At 47.6% G+C, this 14,983-nt stretch overlaps 1 protein-coding gene across 1 annotated transcript in view; it reads right to left on the bottom strand.

Annotated features, from left to right (window-relative positions):
- The window catches only part of DTD1 (D-aminoacyl-tRNA deacylase 1), a 107,560-nt gene that overhangs the window by 80,870 nt on the left and 11,707 nt on the right, over window positions 1–14,983 (bottom strand). The window contains exon 4 of the mRNA XM_030872453.2: window positions 511–617. Coding sequence (XP_030728313.1) covers window positions 511–617 — 107 coding nt within the window. The remainder of the gene's footprint in view (window positions 1–510; window positions 618–14,983) is intronic.

The raw sequence follows: 14,983 nt of genomic DNA, 5'->3' as shown, positions 1-14,983 counted from the left end.
GCACACAGCTCACAAGGACTAGCACAGATTTCCTTTCTCTAGTTTAATTAAATTTTTTCTGAAAGCTTACAGAGTTGGCAGCAAATCCAGGTCAGACGTTGCTTTAGAAAAATAAAGATTTACGAAGACCCTCAGGTGGCACATCTACCCACACCTGGGATAAACCCACTCCACGCAACCATTCCACACTCGGGAACCGGGTCCGGCCGAGGGGAGCCGTGCCGCTCCTCTGCTGCCACCCAGCGGCCTGTGGACGCCCAGGCACCTCGCCCAGGACCAGCCTGGAGGAGGACTGGGCTCTGGAATGGAGTCAGGTGGAGGCAAGGCCGCAGCACGGAGACGCGGGGCGACAGGTGCGTTCTCGGGAAGGGATGTAGCGAATAAACTCTAGGTTACTACGATGAGGCGTTTTCTCCACCTCAGACTCAGAAGTGCTCCAGGAAATAAATCAGGGTCAAAAGATGTTAGCGGCTCCCAGGAGACAGACCCGACCCTTGACTCTGGGCTTACCTGCTTTGGGTCGGAGGTAGCAGCACCAGGAGCCGGAGATTCCAGTTCAATGGTCACAGGCCCATCGTTCTGAATGTGAACTTGCATGTAGGCACCGAACTTGCCGTCTGTAAGAGCAATTCCAACGGTCACAAGAGTTGGAGACCTCAGATTAAAGCTAACCTTGATCAGTGTAATCAGAAACCCGGGAGCAGGACCGCCCAACTCCCCCCTCTGCGCCCCCGAGTAAGGAAAACACAAAACCACACGGCAGAGGGCCTCCGCAGGCTCTGCAGACCTGGCAAGAGGGCAGGGTCAGGGAACACGTGGGTTAACAGGCCTGTGAGACACTGAGAAGGTAAAGTGTACAACCACTGTGGAGGTCAAGTTCAAGCTGAACAAACCCTACAAACCTGGAATTCCACTTTGGGGCGTCTGCTCTAGAATCTCTTATCCAAAAGGAGATAGCCAAGGGTGTTCACTCTGGCCGTGTTTATAAGAGAGAAAGTGGACCCAGTGTGACTGTCCTGGAGGGGAACCAATGCAGAATCTCTGCCTGAATTCTCCCACAGAATACCATTCAGCGGCCACACCTGTCAACGCAGCAAATCTCAAACCCACAATGTGATCTTTAAACAGTGGCGAGGACACATCAGTGCAACACCATTTAGATGGTATGTTCAAACACCAAAACAAATTCTATCACTTGTGGAGAGAGATGCATGAAGAAACACGGCAGGAAGACGAACAACAAAGGCAGGGCGGTAGCGACCTCCACACGGGCGGGGGGGCAGGGCAGTTGAGAGACACGTGAAGCACGAGACTGCCTGGCCAGTGAGCCCCCGGTGTCTGTTCTCTGCATGTTTCCTAACGAACGTTTTTAAACAAAGCAAACACAGTAGGCAAAGAGCTTAGGAGGCTCCCCCAGAACAACCTCCTACACGGCCCTGTGAGCGGCCGGCGGGCCCCTCTGTGTGAGACGCGGAGGGGGGTCCCTCACCGAGAGGCCAAAAGGCAGGTCAACCTACAGAAGGTCCCACAGGCCAGAGAACAGAGGGGACACCCCAGCGAGGCTGCAGAGCCATCCTGCTTCCCGGGGTGCATCCTCAAAGTGGCCACGGACCGCCCCAGAAATGAGCGCCTCTCCATGTCCTATTCCGAACCTTCTAACCCAAACCCACGCCAACTGTGTCCAATCAATCAAACAGTATCTAATCAACCCCCGAATGCTGAACGACGTTCTTCACAAACGACGTCTGTAAAGAAAGCCCAGCACACGCTCTGAGAGCTGGTGCCGCGCAATCATCCGAACGCTGCCTCCATCCACCCGAGAACTTCTGATGTGCACTGGGTCCAAACGCAGCCGATGACACATGCGGACACCTGCTCGAGTGACTGCACACCGTTCCTGATCAACCCAGCAGGGAGAAGGTGCCGGGTCCACAGCGTAAAGACAGTGTGAGCCCTTCTGCTACCTCCCACCATGAAGGAGTAGAGGGAGGGCGAGATCCATGCCCCGCTGAAGATTAACTCACAGCAATGAAGTGCCAGGCTCACTGCTGGAGACCAGAAGACCCTGCTCAGCTCAGGGGCGCGGACAGCCCGGCACTCATGCCCAGGGTCTCACAGGCGACAGGTGGGTGCAGGGTGGTGATGATGCGGCACCATTCAACCCTGAGGAATCCCGACCCTGGAGGTCAGAGTCCCCCCTTAGGGGATGAGGAGGGAATCAGAGGGGCTCCCTGGAGGAGGCTCCACCGGCTTCAGGATGTGAAGGGCAACAAGACTTGGACACAGCCCCCAACCAGCTCCGAGGCCTCGGCATCCCACCTGCACCACAGGGAGACCAATGAGAAGCCCTGGGTCATGGTGAAAGTTCAAGGAGGCCGAGCACAGAAGCACTCAGGGCCGCGGCCGGCACGTGCCTGTGCAGGATCAGGGTCTGCTCTCAGCATCACACTCGGGGACCACGCCTGCATGCCGGCCCTGGGGGTCACCATGCACCGCAGCAAGGATGGGCTCTCAGGACCTGGAGGAGGGAAACCTGTTTCATTCTGGTGCTCCCCACGCTCCCCTGGGCAGGGAGCCCTCGCTTCATGGGGTGGACGACCTCTGGAGGACAGGCTCACCTCCGGGGAGAGAGCCGACCTCTGGGGAGACAGGCCAACCCCTGGGGGACAGGCCAACCCCTGGGGGGACAGGCCGACCCCTGGGAGACAGGCTGACCCCTGGGGAGATAGGCTGGCCTCCGGGGAGATGGCTGACCCCTGGGCAGACAGGCCGACCTCCAAGGAGACAGGCCGACCTCCGGAGGACAGGCCAATCTCTGGGGGACAGGCCGAGGAGAAGAGCAGCCCAGGACGGCCCTGAACCAGGAGCCCCTCCAGCTCCCTCCTCAGAGCAGCTCGGCTCCGGGGCTCTGGATACCAGACCCGCTGCAGCAGCAAGGGACTCCCACCAGCTCGACTCCGCCCCACCTGCTGGCACTCGCTCCGATGACCCTTGACCTCACACAGGGTCTCAGCAGAACAGGCACAGACAGTAGCCCTGGAAACCGAGAGAAGACGAGCTGTGTGCCCTTTTTAGAGGCAAGAAGAATCTAGTTCCCACTGGGCAGCCAGTCGTGCTCAGATAACAGTGACTTGCTGTGACCTCCCAGCAGATTAAAGTGGCCGCTCAAATCTACAGGGCTTTCGTGTTATGCATGTCAGAAGAGCTAAAAAGACATCAGCTGGGATGAAATCATGTGTTTAATTGCAGGCTACAATTAGGAGCAGATTTCAGCTCCTGCACTCCTCGGGGAAGCTGAAGGCAGACTCAGGAGGAAAGGAATTATTTCCGACCTTGAATTTCTGTTGTCAGGATATACGGCATATGCTTCACCGTGTTTATCATTCCAAGTAGCAAGAAATTTATTTTCTTTTCCTGTTTTTCTTCAGTTAAGAACAGAACTATTATCTGAATTTCCATTTGTACGGACAACAAATCCAAAGACATGTTTTGAGAGATCTTAAAATGGTAACATTCTTTTCCAGTCCACATCAAAGAGGAAAGCCCCCAAGAAAAATTACATTGGCCAGGGAAAATAAAAACATTGTTTTAAATAATCTTAAAAGACAGAAACATATCTACAAAACTACATCTAGGCTCCAGTGATGACATAACCAAGTCACTCTTAAATATAAGTCCCACATGTTTCCAGCAGGAAGACTCCCCACTGGGGCCAACCCTGCAGGGTCCAAGGGCTCTACCAGCCCCAAACCAGAGCGCCCCATTTACCTGCAAAGGCTGACTGCCTGCCACCACCCAACGAGAAGCCCTGCCCTGCCTCTCTGTGCCCCAGTCTGTTGCAGGATTACAGCAGGCCGGTCACCACAAGGAGGGTGCACGTGAGTTAGTACAGGCAGAGCACCAGGCCCAGAGCCCAGCAGTCAGCATGCAGGAAACCTGGTCCCTATCACTGCTATCACTCCTACCACTGTCCATGTGGTATATGGGCCAAGGGGCTGGGGGCGGGGGGGAGTATATGAACAAAAGGTGGGGGGCGGGGGGGGAATAGCAGAAAACGAAACTGAAGAAGATGCTTTTGAAGAAAACTGGGGAGAGCAGAAGACCCTGCACACAAGTGTTCTCTGTTCTCCAGGGCCGGCCCTGCGCAGCTGGGACCCAGCTGGGGCTCGGCCCACCTCCGCAGATGGTCCTGGACACCCGCACCAGACACTGAGCCTCAGGCCCGCCCATCTAAGCTCTCCACCAAAGGCGGCTCCCTCTGCTGTCAGATGCATCCTCACCGCCCAGGCTTCCTCTCTGTTCTCCTTTCAACCTGTTCTGAGCCTGGGCATGCAGGGGAGAGGGGTTACTGATGGGGACCTCAACATCGAGTGACAGGCTGGGGACCAAGAAATCAAGCAAACGTGTGGAATCGGGGGCTCAAAATAAGCAGGTGGTGAGGCTAGGGCCATGGGGCTGGAGGAGTTTGGTCCCCGTGGGAGTGTGGCCCTGGGGGACGCATGGCGCTAGGGCAGCTCTGTCCGTTCTACAGAGTCCGATTGCTTCCTGGCCCCCAGCTCCCCAGAGAGCTCAGCCCAGCCCAGGGGGGCACCACCACTGGGGTAAGGATCTAGCTCGAGGGGGCGTGGAGAGCAGAGACCAGGGCTCAAGGAACGGCATCTCCTAAGTACCTTGGCTGGGGAAATACTCAGTTGTCAGAAACAGGGTGCATTCCAGGCCCTTTGGATTTCTCAGAGCATGAGGGCCAGGCCCAGGTGGGCACATCAGAACCACCACCTGACTCCATGCCACATTCAGGGTCACAGAGGCCGCAGAACAGCAACCCTGACCGGAATCTTGAGGCTTCTCCCTGGGCCCAAGTCCCTCCCAACTGCCGGTCTCTGCTTGGCTCTACGGTGGTTCAGGCCTTGGAGGGAGACACCCACTCTATGCAGCAGGCATCCGGGGACCAGGACTCCAGAGTAAGAGACACTGGGCGACAGGCCCTGTGGCCCAGGATGGAAAGTGCCCCCTCACAGGAAAGTGAGGGCACCTGTCCCCAAAGGGGAGTCCCCAATTCCAAACCGCAGACCTAAGAACAGGGGCAGCTTCTGTGCAAACGGACATTAGGATGGTAAATGCCTAGGACCAAAATTAACCCCTTGCTGGGAGGTTAAATTCTCGCCCTAGCTGAAGCTCTGAAGTCGCCCATCCTGCACGACAGGGAGGCTCAAGGCAAGGTCATCCCTGACCACCAGCTTTGCTCAGACTTCCCCGGGATCTGCCGGTGTCCTCGGTGTCCTGCTGCCTGGGATACCTGTGTCCAAGGCTGCCCGGTCTCCTCACTGAGGCGCGAGAGAACGATGCAGTGTCTGAGGCCCTGAGGGGCCCAAGTGGACCTGTGTGTGACAGAGCCAGGCCTGGGCTCTGAAAGAACCTATTCCACCAGGCAGACTCCCCTCCACCGAGAGCAGCTGAGTGAGAAACCAGGGAGGGCAGCTTCTGAGCTCGTCCGGCCGCGGGGTCTGATTTCAGACTTTAACTCCTTTAGACTTGAATATGACACAGAACTTAAACCTGATCTGTAACTTTTCCCTGGGACTGTGATAATGGGCGAGGGCTTATAGTTAAGCTCAGGTCCTCTCCATGTCGTTGGCTTTTTATTCTGAGTTTCTCATGTATTTATTATTGGAATATATTAATACCATCACTTCACCTCACTGCAGAACCTCTCGTGTGCTGGGCCGGGCCAAGGCTGGACACGGTTTAGGACACAGACCAGGGAAGAAGTCTTTCACCTTGGGAGCAGAGTGGCCCTGGAGGGGCTTCACAGCAAGGTTCTGACCCAATTCAGGGGCTCTGGGGACAAAAGACACACAGCAGGAGCAGCCTCAGTGTTTAAAGATGGATTCAAAGGACTGAGCCTGTAAACTCTGACCCTCGTCCAGAGGGAGCCTCTGCTCCGGACCACCTGCCATCAGCTCCCGCCACCTCCTGGGCTAGAGCCCCAGGGCTCAAGTGGCCAGCAAGCCCCCCACCCCCATGGACACCTATATATGTAATGGTTCTTGTATCTGTTGTTGAGAAGACAGAGGGAATCCCAAAATGTTTCCCAAGCCTGAAAGCTTGTTCTAACCTGAGGATCAGCATCCGTGGGGAAGTGACTCACTCGGGCTGCTGTGGAGGCGGAAGACCCGCTAGGGAGCTGTCGCGACAATTTGGGTGGGAGGAGAGGCGGCGGCCGGGCCGGGGGCCGCAGACGCCGTGTGTAGCTGCTGGATTCTGTGTGCATGTCAAAGGTCAGGCCCGCGGGAGCTGCTGATGGGGGAAAGAGGAGCCAAGCAAAAGTGAAGTTTGGGGCCTTAAATGCGCCTGTTAGGAAAGAAGACTGAAAGTACGTGAAATACGGACCCAGGAAAAGAAGCCAAATAAACGACACACACAAAAGGTACGCAGAATTTCGAAAGTGAAGATTAAGGGAAAATAATAAAATATCAAACAAAAAAATATAACCAAACTTGATAAATTAAGAGCTAGCTTTCTGAAAAAATATTAAAAACTCTGATAGAGAGCAAAGGGGGAAAATACATCTAACAAACCACAATGAGAAAAGGGTATGATTCTAGATGCAGAGATCATTCTAAATCACCCCGCAAAAAAATCTGTACGCTTCCTCCTGATGCATTTGAAACTCCAGACGGATAGGAGACACAGGCAAACTGCCTACAGGGGCTCAAGGGTCCTGGGAATCCTGACCAGGGCCGTGACCAAGGAAGGCCACCCAAAGGGCTGGTCCGACAAGATCTATTAAAACAGATACTTCTGGGGCTTCCCTGGTGGCGCAGTGGTTGAGAGTCCGCCTGCCGATGCGGGGGACACGGGTTCGTGCCCTGGTCCGGGAAGATCCCACATGTCGCGGAGCGGCTGGGCCCATAAGCCATGGCCACTGAGCCTGCACGTCCGGAGCCTGTGCTCCGCAACGGGAGAGGCCACAACAGTGAGAGGCCCGCGTACCGGAAAAAAACAAACAAACAAAAAAACAGATACTTCCTGTTGATTAAGTTGGTCCAGACCAACGGAAAACGATGAAAAGCCTTCCAATTTATCCTGCAAGGCTAGTATTACCCTAATATAAAAACTGGATATACAAAAAAAAAAAAAGCATAGCCCACTTTCGCCTTTGAATACAGAGGCAAAAAACTGTACAGGGACGTGTGGGCAGTTTCTCACAGGCACACACACCAGAGGAACACGGTGCAGTGACCAGTGAAGGGTGAGTCGGCACAGCTCCTAATTAGGAAGGGCATTCACCAGGTTAAAACTTAGAGAAAAAGACACTGGAAAAAAATCAACTCCCCTTCCTTTAAAACTGAAACACTTGGCTAGCAAGGGAAGCTCGCTCCTTTGAACTGGAGAAAGACTATGTGGTGACCTGCTTTTTTCACAGTCGGGTAATGAAGGCACCCTGATGACCTTCCCCGCCTCCCAGGCAGCAGAGCTGACACTTAAAAAGATGGACCGACTGGGCAAACACCTCAGTGATAACTGCTGCAGCAAAGACCAGGGATGAAGATAAAATCAGTGGGCGGGGTGTGTTGGATATCAGGATATTGGCACAGTCTCACAGTATCTCCATACAGGATATTTACACAAAGAGGAAAAGAATAACTTGACCAGAGAGAAATCTGCCAAATAAGCAGATTGATCGACAGCAGGTACCCAGGATCTAATGTACAAGATCACCTCCGTGGTGTTCCTGCCAAAACGTACAACCTGAACCTAACGTCGAGAAGACTTCAGGCAAACACATGCTGCGGGACACGGACAGACAAACCGACCAAACAAGCCACCCTTCAAAAGTGGCCACAAAAGACAAGGAAGGACCCAGGAACCGTCACCCCCTGGAAGAGACTAAGGAAGAGACGCAACAACCAAGTGCAACGTGGGTTCTGGACTGGATCCTGGGACCAGGAAAACGATGCCAGTGGGAACACTGGCAGAATTCAAACAAGGTCTGTAGTTCATTCGACAGTGCTTCAGCAAAGTTAATTTCCTGGTCTTATTAAGTGCACTGTGGCCGTGTCAAATATTATCAACAGAAGCTGGAGGAAATACACTATTGTTTTAAATTGGAGTATAATTGCTTTACAATGTTGTGTTAGTTTCTGCTGTACAATGAAGTGAATCAGCTATATGTATACATATATCCCCTCCCTCTTGGACCTCCCTCCCACCCCCCACCCCCAATCCCACCCATCTAGGTCATCACAGAGCACCGAGCTGAGTTCCCTGTGCTATGCAGCAGGTTCCCACTAGCTATTTTACACATGGTAGTGTGTTTACGTCAAACCTAATCTCCCAATTCGTCCCACCCTCCCCTTCCCCCTGTGTCCACATCTCCATTCTCTATGTCTGCGTCTCTATTCCTGCCCTACAAATAGGTTCATCTGTACCATTTTTCTAGATTCCACATATATGTGTTAATATATTTGTTTTTCTCTTTCTGACTAACTTCACTCTGTATGAGTCTCTAGGTCTATCCACATCTCTACAAATGACCCAATTTCGTTCCTTTTTATGGCTAATACTCCATTGTACTGGGTTGGCCAAAAAGTTCGTTCATGCTTGATAACATCTTACAGAAAAACCTGAATGAACTTTTTGGCCAACTCAATTACATGTACCACCACATCTTTATCCATTCCTCTGTTGATGGACATTTAGGTTGCTTCCATGTCCTGGCTATTGTAAATAGGGCTGCAAAGAACACTGGGGTACATGTGTCTTTTTGAATTATGGTTTTCTCAGGGTGTATGCCCAGTAGTGGGACTGCTGGGTCATACGGTAGTTCTATTTTTAGTTTTGTAATGAACCTCCATACTGTTCTCCATAGCAGCTGTATCAATTTACATTCCCACCAAAAGTGTAGGAGGGTTCCCTTTTCTCCACACCCTCTCCAGAAATTATTGTTTGTAGATTTTCTGATGACACCCATTCTGACTGGTGTGAGGTGATACCTCATTACAGTTTTGATCTGCATTTCTCTAATAATTAGTGATGATGAGCATCTTTTCATGTGCCTCTTGGCCACTGGTATGTCTTCTTTGAAGAAATGTCTATTTAGGTCTTCTCAATTTGGTTGTTTTTTTTGATATTGAGCTGCCCAAGCTGTTTGTATATTTTGAAGATGAATCCTTTGTCAGTTGCTTCATTGCAAATATTTTCTCCCATTCTGAGGGTTGTCTTTTCGTCCTTATGGTTTCCTTTGCTGTGCAAAAGCTTTTAAGTTTCATTAGGTCCCATTTATTTATTTTTGTTTTTATTTCCATTACTCTAGGAGGCGGATCAAAAAAGATCTTGCTGTGATTTATGTCAAAGAGTGTTCTTCCTATGTTTTCCTCTAAGAGTTTTATAGTGTCCGGTCTTAACATTTAGGTCTCAAATCCATTTTGAGTTTATTTTTGTGTATGGTGTTAGGGAGTGTTCTAATTTCATTCTTTTACATGTAGCTGTCCAGTTTTCCCAGCACCACTTATTGAAGAGACTGTCTTTTCTCCATTCTATATCCTTGCCTCCTTTGTCATAGATTAGTTGACCATAGGTGCATGGGTTTATCTCTGGGCTTTCTATCTTGTTGCATTGATCTATGTTTCTATTTTTGTGCCAGTACCATTTTGTCTTGATTACTGTAGCTTTGTAGTATAATCTGAAGTCAGGGAGTCTGATTCCTCCAGCTCCGTTTTTTCCCCTCAAGACCGCTTTGGCTATTCAGGATCTTTTCTGTCTCCATACAAATTTTAAGATTTTTTGTTCTAGTTCCGTAAAAACTGCCACTGGTAATTTGATAGGGATTGCATTGAATTTGTTAGATTGCTTTGGGTAGTATAGTCATTTTCACAATATTGATTCTTCCAATCCAAAAACATGGTATATCTCTCCATCTGTTGGTATCATCTTTAATTTCTTTCATCAGTCTTATAGTTTTCTGCATACAGGTCTTTTGTCTCCCTAGGTAGGTTTATCCTAGGTATTTTATTCTTTTTGTTGCAATGGTAAATGGGAGTGTTTCCTTAATTTCTCTTTCAGATTTTTCATCATTAGTGTATAGGAATGCAAGAGATTTCTGTGCATTAATTTTGTACCCTGAAACTTTACCAAATTCACTGATTAGGTCTAGTAGTTTTCTGGTGGCATTTTTTCTCTATGTATACTATTGTGTCATCTGCAAACAGTGATGGTTTTATTTCTTCTTTTCCAATTTGTATTCCTTTTATTTCTTTTTCTTCTCTGATTGCCGTGGCTAGGATCTCCAAAACTATGTTGAATAACAGTGGTAGGAGTGGACATCCTTGTCCTGTTCCTGATCTTAGAGGAAATGCTTTCAGTTTTTCACCATTGAGAATGATGTCTGCTGTGGGTTTGTCATATATGGCCTTTATTATGTTGAGGTAGGTTCCCTCTATGCCCACTTTCTGGAGAGTTTTTATCATAAATGGGTGTTGAATTTTGTCAACAGCTTTTTCTGCATCTATTGAGATGATATTCTTCAGTTTGTTGGTATGGTGTATCACATTGATTGATTTGCGTATATTGAAGAATCCTTGCATCCCTGGGTTAAATCCCACTTCATCATGGTGTATGATCCTTTTAATGTGTTGTTGGATTCTGTTTGCTAGTATTTTGTTGTGGATTTTTGCGTTTATATTCATCAGTGATATTGGTCTGTAGCTTTCTTTTTTTGGTAGTATCTTTGTCTGGTTTTGGTATCAGGGTGATGGTGGCCTCATAGAATGAGTTTGGGGGAGTTCCTTCCTCTGCAATTTCTTGGAAGAGTTTGAGAAGGATGGGTGTTACCTCTTCTCTAAATGTTTGATAGAATTCATCTGTGAAGCCATCTGGTCCTGGACTTTTGTTTCTTGGAAGATTTTTAATCAGTTTCAATTTCATTACTTGTGGTCTGTTCATATTTTCTATTTATTCCTGGTTCAGTCTTGGAAGGTTATACCTTTCCAAGAATTTGTCCATTTCTTCCAGGTTGTCCATTTTAGTGGCATACAGTTGCTTGTAGTAGTCTCTTAGGATGCTTTGTATTTCTACGGTGTCTGTTTTTTTTGTTTTTTTTTTGCGGTACGCGGGCCTCTCACTGTTGTGGCCTCTCCCGTTGCGGGGCACAGGCTCGGGACGCGCAGGCTCAGTGGCCATGGCTCACGGGCCCAGCCGCTCCGCGGCATGTGGGATCTTCCCGGGCCGGGGCACGAACCCGTGTCCCCTGCATCGGCAGGCGGACTCTCAACCACTGCGCCATCAGGGAAGCCCTACGGTGTCTGTTTTAACTTCTCCTTTTTCATTTCTAATTTTATTGATTTGAGTCCTCTCTCTCTTTTTCTTGATGAGTCTGGCTAATGGTTTATCAATTTTGTTTATCTTCTCAAAGAACCAGCTTTTAGTTTTATTGATCTTTGCTATTGTTTTCTTTGTTTCTATTTCATTTATTTCTTCTCTGATCTTTATGATTTTTCCTTCTGCTAACCTTGGGTTTTGTTTGTTCTTCTTTGTCTAGTTCCTTTAGGAGTAAGGTTAGATTGTTTGAGATTTTTCTTGTTTCTTGAGGTAGGCTTGTATATCTATAAACTTCCCTCTTAGAACTGCTTTTGTTACATCCCATAGGTTTTGGATCATTGTGTTTTCATTGTTATTTGTCTCTAGGTATTTTTTGATTTCCTCTTTGATTCCTTCAGTGATCTCTTGGTTATTCAGTAACGTATTGTTTAGCCTCCATGTGTTTGTGTTTTTTACGGTTTTTTCCCTGTAATTCATTTCTAATCTCATAGCGTTGTGGTCAGAAAAGATGCTTGATATGATTTCAATTTTCTTAAATTTACTGAGGCTTGATTTGTGACCCAGGATGTGACCTATCCTGGAGAATGTTCCGTGAGCACTTGACAAGAAAGTGTAATCTGCTGTTTTTGGATGGAATGTCCTATAAATATCAATTAAATCCACCTGGTCTATTGTGTCATTTAAAGCTTCTGTTTCCTTATTTATTTTCATTTTGGATGATCTGTCCATTGGTGTAAGTGAGGTGTTAAAGTCCCCCACTATTATTGTATTACTGTCGATTTCCTCTTTTATAGCTGTTAGCACTTGCCTTATGTATTGAGGTGCTCCTATGTTGGGTGCATATATATTTATAATTGTTATATCTTCCTCTTGGATTGATCCCTTGATCATTATGTAGTGTCCCTCCTTGTCTCTTGTAACATTCTTTATTTTAAAGTCTATTTTGTCTGATATGAGTATGCTACTCCAGCTTTCTTTTGATTTCCATTTGCATGGAATATCTTTTTCCATCCCCTCACTTTCAGTCTGTATGTGTCCCTAGGTCTGAAGTGGGTCTCTTGTAGACAGCATATATATGGGTCTTGTTTTTGTATCCACTCAGCAAGCCTGTGTCTTTTGGTTGGAGCATTTAATCTATTCATGTTTAAGTTAGTTATCGATATGTATGTTCCCATGACCATTTTCTTAATTGTTTTGGGTTTGTTTTTGTAGGTCCTTTTCTTCTCTTGTGTTTCCCACTTAGAGAAGTTCCTTTAGCATTTGTTGTAGAGCTGGTTTGGTGGTGCTGAATTCTCTTAGCTTTTGCTTGTCTGTAAAGCTTTTGATTTCTCCATCGAATTTGAATGAGATCCTTGCCAGGTAGAGTAATCTTGGTTGTAAGTTCTTCCCTTTCATCACTTTCAGTGTATCATGCCACTCCCTCCGGGCTTGTAGAGTTTCTGCTGAGAAATCAGCTGTTAACCTTATGGGAGTTCCCTTGTATGTTATTTGTCGTTTTTCCCTTGCTGCTTTCAATAAGTTTTCTTTGTCTTTAATTTTTGCCAATTTGATTACTATGTGTGTCGGCATGTTTCTCCTTGGCTTTATCCTGTATGGGACTCACTCCGCTTCCTGGACTTGGGTGGCTATTTCCTTTCCCGTGTTAGGGAAGTTTTTGACTATAATCTCTTCAAATATTTTCTTGCGTCCTTTCTCTCTCTCTTCTCCTTCTGGGACCCCTATAATGCCAATGTTGTTGCATTTAATGTTGTCCCAGAGGTCTCTTAGGCTGTCTTCATTCCTTTTCATTCTTTTTTCTTTATTTGTTCCCCAGCAGTGAGTTCCATCATTCTGTCTTCCAGGTCACTTATCCGTTCTTCTGCCTCAGTTATTCTGCTATGGATTCCTTCTAGTGTAGTTTTCATTTCAGTTATTGTATTGTTCATCTGTTTGTTCTTTAATTCTTCTAGGTCTTTGTTAAACATTTCTTGCATCTTCTCGATCTTTGCCTCCATTCTTTTCCCAAGGTTCAGGATCATCTTCACTCTCATTATTCTGAATTCTTTTTCTGGAAGGTTGCCTATCTCCACTTCATTTAGTTGTTTTTCTGGGGTTTTATCTTGTTCCTTCATCTGCTACATAGACCCTCTGCCTTTTCATCTTGTCTATCGTTCTGTGAATGTGGTTTTTGTTCCACAGGTTGCAGGATTGTAGTTCTTCTTGCTTCTGCTGTCTGCCCTCTGGTGGATGAAGCTATCTAAGAGGCTTGTCTCCTTCGTTGCTTTTAATATTTTTTCTTTGAATTTAATTTTTGTTAGTTTGATTAATATGTGTCTCGGCATGTTTCTCCTTGGGGTTATCCATATGGGCCTCTCTGAGCTTCCTGGACTTGTGGGTGACTATTTCCTGTCCCATGTTAGGTTTCTGAATGTAATCTCTTCAAATATTTTCTCAGATCCTTTCTCTTTCTCTTTTCCTTCTGGGACCCCTATAATCTGAATGTTGGTGCGTTTAATGTTGTCCCAGAGGTCTCTGAGACTGTCCTCATTTCTTTTCATTCTTCTTCTTTATTCTGCTCCTCAGTAGTTATTTCCACCATTCTATCTTCCAGCTTATTCGTCCTTCTGCCTCAGTTATTCTGCTATTGATTCCTTCTAGTGTATTTTTCATTTCAGTTATTGTGTTGTTCATCACTATTTGTTTGTTCTTTAGTTCTTCTAGGTCCCTGTTAAACATTTCTTGTATTTTCTCGATCCATGCCCCCATTCTATTTCCGAGATTTTGGATCTTGTTTACTATCCTTACTCTGATTTTTCAGGTAGATTGCCTATTTCCTCTTCATTTATTTGATCTTGTAGGTTTTTACCTTGCTCCTTCATCTGTAACATATTTTTTGTCATCTCATTTTTTTTGATGGGTGGGGCTGTGTTCCTGTGTTGTTGGTTGTTTGGCCTGAGGCACCCAGCAGTGGTGTTTGCAGTCAGTTGGGCAGAGCCAGGTCTTGGTGCCGAGATGAGGACCTCTGAGAGAGCTCACACCGATTAAGATTCTCTGGGGTCTGAGGTTCTCTGTTAGCCCAGAGGTTTGGACTCAGTGCTCCCAGTATAGGAGCTCAGGCCCAATCCCCAGCCTAGGAACCAAGACCCCCTCAAGCCGTGCGGCATGGCAAAATGAAAAGCAACAAAAAGGCTGGGGAGGTCCAGGCTGGAAGAGAAATTCAGGAGTCACCAGCACTTGGATGGCTTTTAAGAATTTAATTTTTTTATTTTATTTTATTTTATTTTTTTATTTTATTTTATTTTTTATGCGGCTTGAAGGATCCTAGTTCCCTGACCAGAGATCGAACCTGTGCCCCCTGCAATGGAAGTGTGGAGTCCTGGAACACCAGAGAATTCCCTAGATGGCTTTTAAAAGCCATTGGACAAGATGCCCAAGGGCCCAGTGTAAATGAGAAAAGTTCAAAGGCCAGAGCCCTCTAATGTTACAAAGCCGAGGAAGTAGGAAGAAGTAACCAAGAACTGAGAAGGGGCAATCGGTGAAGCAGGAGGAAAAGCAGGAGAGTGCGGAGTCCTAAACGCCCAGTGAAGGACTACTGCCCCACAGAGGAGGGAGGAAGCAACAGGACTAAACCTGCTGATGGGCCGCTGAGCTGAGGATGAGAACTAACCTGGCCAAGTGGAGGGCA

Source organism: Globicephala melas, chromosome 15, assembly GCF_963455315.2.
Source record: "Globicephala melas chromosome 15, mGloMel1.2, whole genome shotgun sequence".
In the NCBI taxonomy this organism is placed as follows: Eukaryota; Metazoa; Chordata; class Mammalia; order Artiodactyla; family Delphinidae; genus Globicephala; species Globicephala melas.
Note: the sequence above shows the minus strand (reverse complement) of the source record. Positions and strands in the feature narration are given on the sequence as shown.